This window comes from Vigna umbellata, chromosome 4 (genome assembly GCF_029865625.1).
Source record: "Vigna umbellata cultivar VRB3 chromosome 4, Vumbellata_1.0, whole genome shotgun sequence".
Classification (NCBI taxonomy): Eukaryota; Viridiplantae; Streptophyta; class Magnoliopsida; order Fabales; family Fabaceae; genus Vigna; species Vigna umbellata.
In genome coordinates, this window is record NC_142168.1 from 40,240,490 (window position 1) to 40,249,881 (window position 9,392).

The window sequence follows — 9,392 nt, forward strand, 5'->3', positions numbered from 1 at the left end:
CGAATTGAATGGGGCTTTGACGTTCTACAATTGCATTTATTTATAAAAACCACCGGTTATTTTTAACGTTGGTTTTGGACGTTAAACGCATGACGTTATACGCTGTTTTTGCACTAGTGCCCCTCACTCCTTAAGAAGGACAAGTCACTTAATATCTAGATAATTAAATACTTATTCTCTCAATAAAAGAAAATTTATTAGTTTTTAAATATTCAATAAATTTTATTAGTTTTTAAATATTCAAGAAATTTTATTAATGGTATATTACCTCTCTCTAAAATCACTAATGTTTAAGGAATGAAACATTTCTACTTATATATATATATATATATATATATATATATATATATATATATATATATATATATATATATATATATATGCTGATAATAAGTGCCAAAAATACTTTCTAAAATTGGTTTGACATGTGTTTTTGGAAACACAAATGAAGGAGAAAAATGTGTGAATCACAATTTGTGCAAAAAAAATAGGAGAATAAACACTTGTTGAAAGATGCAATACATTGAGAAACTATATAAACAACAACAAAGAGTTGGAAAGTATGCATCAGAAAAATTAATACTCATTAACAACATTTGATTTTTCATTCACAATCTAAAACACAAGATGGACTCCCAAAACGCGAGCTACAATGCTGGGCAAGCCAAGGGCCAAGCTCAGGTCTACCTTCAACCTCTTATTTTTCTAGTGTGTTGATGTTCATGCGTTCTCGATATTCAAAAAAACATTGACAATTTTTTTATAATATTATAGGAAAAGGCTAGCAACATGATGGACAAGGCTAGTGATGTTGCTCATTCTGCTCAAGACTCTATGCAACAGGTTCTTCTATTCTTTATTTCTCAACTTTTATCCAAATCAAATCATATCATAACATTTAATCCATAGCAATATTCATATAGATATATGAATGTAATAGAGTTTTGTATGGTTGTTGGATTAGAAATTAAGATGCATGATAAAAGTGAGTATATTTTGTTGTGTACAGGGTGGACAACAAATGAAGGAAAAGGCACAAGGGGCTGCTGATTCTATCAAGAGTGCTTTGAATTCAAAGAATTAATAAAGCTAAAGGGATGGTTAATGGTTAATTATAATCGACTTCTCTTCCATCAATAAACATTGTTCCGGTTAATCTACATATTTTGTAGAAACATTATTCTTTTTTTTTATTTCATATGTATTCATCTTATTTCTATTTGTAGAAGCATCATTTCATTTTATTTTAAATGTGACCATTTTTCTTTGATATGGGAATCCAGATTCTTTAATGATCAAATACTCAAAGTTTTAAATTTGAATGGTTCTAAAACAAGGTTACAATAAGATCTAGCAATTGATTATATATATACTATTTCATGTTTCCTTTCAACGATCAAACAAGTTTATCCATCTGTTAACTTACTTCTCAATCCTACTATTTGTTTTAAATTCTATACAATTTGGAATTCTTAGGGCAAACCATTTGTTTCCTATTTGTTTTTGATGAATTGAAACATTTTTAACTTGATCATAATTCCAATTGTAACTTGAAATATAAAAAAAATGTATTTTATTTATTTTATTCAGTTTTGTTTATCTTTTGATAAAAAAAAACTCAATTTAGTTGCTTATATTTCATAACTCTATTATGTTTTCCGGCTTAGACTAAAATAAGTGAGGTTACACATTTGTTTTATTATTTTAAAATTAAAAACTATAATATATTTAATGAGTTTCTTATATTAATAAAATTAATAAAAAAAACTAAGAGCAATGTCAAGAGAAGTAAAAGTAGAACTTAATCACAAGAATAATTTTCTTATGTTAGACTAACTGTCTTTCTTAAACCGTTTAACATTAATAACCTAATATAACATTTTTTGTTGTCTAGTCTTAATGAGATACATTTATGTTTTTGTCATAATAAATAATATTAAATTTTGATAAATTAATATTTTAATTTATGGATTTAAGCTTGGCAAATGAAACAGTTCAGTTGAGAAATAATCATTAGAATATCAAGTTTTAGAATGTTTAACATCATCAAAGGGCATATAATATAAGATAAGAAGTTTCATTAGTTAAAAATAACACTCTAACACATGCTTCATTATAGAAGACACAAATTCTTTTTTGATTTTGTAAGACTATAAAATATACAACGAATTTCAAGGAAGATTTTAACATAATAGGAAGATTTTAACATAATAAATCAAATGTTTTCTAAAAGTGTACTTTAAATTTGGTATTATTATTTATTATAACTTAATCAAATATTTTCGAAAAATATATTTTAAATTAGTATTATCAATATAAGAAAAAGGATGTTAAGAATATAAGATATTTTATACATAACAAGATGAGTGCAAAAATGAAAGTTGTTAGTTTAAAGCTACCACAAATTGATAAAGATTATTTTTTATAATGATTAAAATGGACTTTTTATTCAATTTTAAAGTTGACATAGAAACAAGTAGCATAAAAAGATGTTATTTTTTTAACTATAGTTGATAACGTTATAAAAAATTCATTTTATATTTATATGTTAGTTTTAAAGATATGTAATAAAAAAGTATTGAAACTATATCAAATTACATGGAAACTCTAGAAATGAGAGAATTTGAATAGAGTTTAAAATTATTTTCACAATTTAGTGTTAGACACAATTTGTAGAGATTAGATAATATGCAGATAATGTTGAACACTCAAAGAAGAGAACTTGTTTTTATATTGATCCAATCCTGAGTTACATCCGGATTTTCTTTAAACACTCTTAAAGAATTTCATTGATCTTTGAAAAGATTACGATAAATATAATCATATCTAGTGTATAACAAGTGTAACATCCCATAAATACAGCAATAAACTATATATTAGAATAATCACATTAATAATAATTCAGTACAGTTTTTCACTAATGAACGAATGCACAAAGACGAACGTCCTTATAAAAATCGTTACAATTTAAGACCGTACCTCACTATCCAAACTATGCGACTGATTTACAAAAATAACAATACCAATCGTTCATACTTAAACAAAAGGAAAGGTGAGCGGACGTCCACCTTACTACAACTAGACTATTGCCCGAACGTCCTACTCTCCGGTCTTGACTTCGATTTCTTCCAAATTTTCTTCTTCCAGCGTCTCTTCCAGCCGCTCGTCTCCTTCTGCTCACATCCACACGGATGATCATTGCAATGACAAGGACGGACGTACAAAACCAGACACGACAGGAAACGCAAGGTAAGCTTATGTAATTTAATTCAAGTATAAACATGCATTTCAAACAATCCAACAAAACAAGGTATATTTCGTCAAACATATCATTCAAAGCCTATTACTAGATTGACTGTCCGGACTGTATGAAATCTGCGTAGCTACAGGCGTTCGTGCACCCGGGTGATGTAGTAACTGGGATACACTCAACAGCTGCCACCCGAGGTTAGCCCTATCCAAAGTACCCCTAAGGATTAGGACCTCCTGTCGTTCCCACACATGACCTACCCCCTCTACGTGAGGACGAGTACTCACGGAACATCAGGATGAACTGCCAGCATTAGCATAACCACAGTCATACTTCACCAATTTCCAATATTCAATACATGAGTCGTTCCTCCCTGGAACGCTCGTTCAAAAACCACAATCGTTTATTCATCTCATATACTGTTCATCCTTTATAATCTTCCACTTTATTATCAGTTTCATCACCAGTTACAGGGACATAAAATAACGAACGTTCAGCCCTCTTCATAACGAGAACGAACGATAAGAAAAAGATCGATGATTCTCCCGTTCAGAATAGAATAAAACAAAGAGAGTTACTGTTGGATTTACGAAATGAACCGAGTAAAATAGTACAATATGTGACGAACGATATCTACCACGTGAGTCAGTTGAATGAACTGACTCTCTTGAGTTCAAACCAATACTTAAGAAATAAATCAAGTATGGGGGCCTTAGGCCGGATCCAATGGAAGAAGAATATTCAAGATGTTAAGGACCATATTTAGAATAGTTCACATACGGAAATCCAATGCCAGTAAATGACCGAACATGGTAAAAGAAAGTATTACTACAGTTGGACGAACGCCATTTTATCAAGATTGATTATACAATAGTACGAGCACTTAGTATGAGACCGCGCACTACTCAATACGAGCGCTAGGTATGAGACCGAGCACTACTTAGGACGAACGCTAGGTATAAGACCGAGCGCTACTTATTACGAACGCTAGGTGTAAAACCGAGCGCTACTAATCTTAAAATAAGAGGGTTTATATATAGGTATTACTCTATTTCAGCTATCAGGGTATTACTATGCTGAGCCGAACGCTCAAACATAGTATTTCCACATGAGGACGCTCGTTCTTGACTAGAATTCTCTCCAAATGAAAGAGTTTCATTTTAAAACAATTTACTAGAACAAACCGAACGGTAGAGGACCGTTCGATTACGAACATACATTATCATAATGAGAATTTCATATTCAGAATTTCATCTATTTTCAACTCAAGTTTTCAACATATCAGTTCATACCTTATAACTTCATATCAAATATCAATTTACAGACTTTATAGAATTCCACATTTATAATTCATACTCAAAATGATTACTCATATTCACGTTCATACATATCAACCATCATCATATACATCAAGCAGCATGCATCATATTCATTCCTTCAATCAACGGACGTTCATGCAGTAAGGCAACATACAAATGTCAATTAAATTAAATAAGCTTCCCTTACCTCTAGTGTGAACGTCCGTCCTTCAAAATCACTTCACGGACTTAAGATTTCTTCTACTCTCAACGCTCAACCAAACTCTTCCAAACAGCTCAAACTGGAAACCCAATCGGTTCAAGATGAAGCTTGAGACGCCGGGAATGCTTCCATGGTGCCTGAACGGTGATCAGAGTAGACGAAACGGGTGTTTTCTTAGAGAGAAGGTTAAGAAAACGCAGAGAGAAGGAGGAGAGAAAGGTTCTCTTCAGAAATCGGAAAAAGGGGTTGCGTGTAGAGAGTGGAGCGTTTTTCTGAGAAATTTCAGTTTTTCTTCCAGCGCCGAACGAACGTCCTCTCTTCGGCGGACACGTGCTTTCCACTACCGATTCCCGACTCCCCTCGGCATGACACATGGCGTTCGTTAATGAAATGTCACGTTCTCCGAGTGACACGCGGACTGCACTGCGCTCGTCACTCCAGACTCCATGCAGCGTGACACCTAGCGTCCGTTGGTGAAGTGTCTCACTCTGTGGACGCCACATGCGTTGCTGAGGTGTTTTGCTCTCCGGCTGCCATGCGTACTTGTACGTTATTTTCCAGGATCTGACAACAAGTATAACCACTTTTGATATCAAATTCACTATATCGTTTAATTCCTCTAAGTAAAATAAACAAATATTTTAAATCATAATGAACATCTTGCCAGGATTACATCTTTGTTACATTACAAAAATAATTTTATTGAATAAAAATGATTTTAATTAATAAAATTAAACAATTATTTATTTCAAAATCATGAAAATGTGAATTTTTGAAAGATGTGTTGATATTCGTCTTAAAATTCAAATTAGTTTTAATTAAATGAGACTTAAATATATAATTTATTTAATAGGCATTAGATGATATAGAAAGTTGGGCTTGCTGTACTACCCACATACAAGACTGTATCGTAATGGGCTGAAAGAAACTTCGTCCAGCACTTTCCTAAATTTCTCCCTTACCTCCACACAAATAAAATTTTAATTTACTTTTTCTTTTTTAAATTTTGTAATCTGAACATAAAAAATGTTCTGAAATAAAAAAATACTTATAAAAGTGGAAAAGGATTAACAAAAAATAATTTTTAAATTATATAATTTGTAAATCATTTCAGATTACCTAATTTAGAAATACTTTTAACTTCGGAATTGTATAATATAATTTTTTTAAAAAATTGGTTTGAAATTATATAATTTAGAAGTTATTTTTACTTTCAAATAGGACAATCCAAAAACTATTTCTAATTTTTACACTATACTGTTTGAAAGTCATTTTAAGCTCCTGAAAATATTTTTTGGATTGTAGAATAAAAAAATAAAATGAAAATTTTCTATATGAGATATAGAGAAAAATTTATGAACATGCATGAAGAAGCTAGCCTTACAGTAAATCTTTAATTAATTTTTCTTTTTTTTTGTGTTACAAATAAATTGCATACATTGTGGTTATGATTTTGGATTCAAATGCATCAAATAAAAGTATATGGCACACATACTTAGAAGATAAGCTTTTCTAGTTAAAAATAACAGTAATAAATAATAACGGAATTAGTTTATGTAACTATTTCTTTAATACATATTTTTATTTTATCTCTTTTTATTTCTTGTGTTCATTAACAATTCATTTTTAATATTCTTTATCTAGAAGAAATAACATAATTATCAAATACAGAGAAAAGAAAATATTGTGTGAGTATACCAATTAATAAAATGTAATTTATTTTAATCATTAGTTTTATATATTTTAATATAATTATAATTTTTCATTTTTGAGTAATTAGTTTTTATTGTAATATTAAATATATTATATTTTTAATTACATTCATTTTTTTTATTATATAAAAAATGTGCACATGAAAATTATAATAATATATTGGTTAAATATGTCACATTAAAAATCAGGTTCTACTTTTGTAGTGTTAACAAAGTCAAATTTGGATAAATAAAAATTAATTGAGAAATTATAATTTTAAGTATTTTCTATAAAATTCAATCAAAATTTTAAAACGATTATAATATTTTCAACAAAATATATAGTTATTAAATAAAAATTCACAATTTAACAAAATATATTTACTTTTATATCAAGAATATTTTTTCCAAATTATATATATTGTCAGTGAATTTTCCAAGAAAAAGTAAAACTAAGCTTTGTGAATAGTGCGTGCCTTCAGACAATCGATGAGCTTGCAGAACTGCAGAAAATAGGCAAAGAAACAAAGGACAAGTTATATAATATGACAAAATCTCCATAATCTCGTGATGATTAATAGCTACAGCATATACCCCTACTTCATTTCACATTAATTGAAAAAGGAGATGGGCGCCAAAATACAGCAAAAAAGAACGTTCATATCATAAATTGAACTCAGATATATAATGATCTTTCCTCACAGTTTTTTATTTTTTTTAATTTTATATATTATAGTATATTTTTTATTAGAAAAAAATATATTACAAACTAAAATTTTTATACCAAAAACTAATTTATTGAAATTTTTTAGATTAGTTTCACTACATTATAATTTGTAAAGAGAGATAGCACATACATAAATCTCTATATTGATAAAAGTAAACGTTGTTTACTTTGAATCTAATATTTATAGATTTATTTTTAAAGTCTTTTTTATATATATATATATATATATATATATATATAAATTCATATTATCTTTTATTTTATTTGATATAAAATTTTGTTTGTACTGAATTTAATTTATTCATAATCTTGTTAATTAAGTTTTAGGTTTAGCTGAAGCTATATCATCTTGTGTTTAGCCTTTGACAATGGACATGACAGGTGATGGTGTTTGTGATTTCATAGTAACTAGGAAATTAGTATCTAATGTCATAAAAAAAGTGCTTTTGAATAACAATAATGGGGAGAAGTAGGTGTAATCATGTTTATACCTAAGACTATAAAAAGCTATATCTATACATGTACCCACAAAACAAAACTTAAACCTATAATATTTCTCTAGTGGTGTGATTGGAATTTTAATCATGATATGAAATGTATCATAATTTGTGGGTTAATATAAATTATCTTGCTTAAGACCAACGTTTTCTAGTTTGTTTAGTGGATGGAAAGCACCTAAATGCCCTGGAGCAGTAGAACTGGTTGGCCACTATATAATGAACATATGTGAGTTCAATCTACTGCACATAATTGTATAGCAACAATGCTACAAGGTACTTATAAAGTACCTGGTTTAAATAGTTTGAAATTTAAATTAAGAAGTATTTAAAATAAAAAAGTCAATTTAACATTAGACATAAAAGTTAAAAAAACTTATGTAAAAAAAATTAGAAAAATTGACATATTCTCTTAATAAGTAAATTTTAACTTTTTAAATCAATCTTATCAAACTAAAAAAAACTTTGAACTAATTTATATATAATAAATATGTTTTGTTAGTTAACGTGAAACTTTCATTTATTTTCATCAAATATAAACTTAGATATTAATAAATAGTATGATAATGATTAGCATAATATACTTAATAAAATAACAAATTTTATTATAATAATTTTGATATCATTTTAAAAAAATAGAATATTTTAAGTTTTATTTAACTTCACAAAAGTAACTTATAATTATATAATATAAATTTTTATTACTTTTAGTCAAATATCTTTAACATATTTTAAAATAATATAAATTTATTATAAAACAAATTTAGGTTAGTAGCTAATGAATATTGAAAAACAAAATAAATGAACTAAATAAAATTAAAATTAAAAGTAATCACTCGAAAAAGGTCGCGCAAGATATAGATTATAATAAAATTGATATTTTGGTTATTAAACTAAAGATACTTTATATTTTATTATTATTATTTTTCTTAAAATGAAACTTCATCCGAATGAATGATGCAAAAAATATATATTTTAAAAGTTTAGTGAATTTATTATTTGTGAGATATTATGATGAAATGCATGTTATATATATATATAGGAAAGAAGGGTATATGAAAGTTGAAAAAAAAGAGAAAAGAAAAGGTGAAGTTGGGTGAAAATGATTAGTTGTAGAGGTAGGTGAGGCCATGCATGTCAGTTTTTGGACCAAAGTGAATTATAATGTGGGAAATGCACAGCTAGCACAGTTATAAATTGATTGGATCATTCTTTCCAATCTTTCCAACATCTTCAAAACCTCTCACAAAGTAACAAGAAAATGGGACAACATGTTCCCTCGCTTAACATTTTCCTTAATATATCTTTCTTCCATAACACTGTCTTTCACCTTCTCCACATATCATTAATACATACCTTTAATTTAGTTTCTCAACTACTAAAAATATTAATTATTTTGATACAATTTTTTCTGTTGTCTGACAAACTTATACATATGACATTTTAGGACAGAAAAAATATTAACAGTAAATTAAAATTACTTTATAATTAAATTAATTTATGAAAACTCTTTCCTGTAATTTTCCTTAATATATCATTAGGAAGAAGTTTATTCAGAAGGAACCCAAATCTTTGTCAAATATAATCTAGTCAAAGGTAACTGTTGGTCAAATATAATAATCTCTATTGAAGGAAGAGTTCTCTTAATTTAAGTTATTGTTTTACTAAGTAAATGTAGAAACAAAACACTAATTCTTAGAGGAATC

The 9,392-nt window shown here is 28.0% G+C and overlaps 1 protein-coding gene across 1 annotated transcript; it reads left to right on the plus strand.

Annotated features, from left to right (window-relative positions):
• Positions 1-627: 627 nt before the first annotated feature.
• LOC148200175 (uncharacterized) lies at positions 628-1,223 on the plus strand. Its single transcript, XM_088112501.1, has 3 exons — positions 628-681; positions 775-843; positions 1,010-1,223. The coding sequence occupies exons 1-3, from the start codon at positions 628-630 to the stop codon at positions 1,082-1,084; spliced, it is 198 nt and encodes a 65-aa protein (XP_087968627.1). The 3' UTR covers positions 1,085-1,223.
• Positions 1,224-9,392: the final 8,169 nt, after the last annotated feature.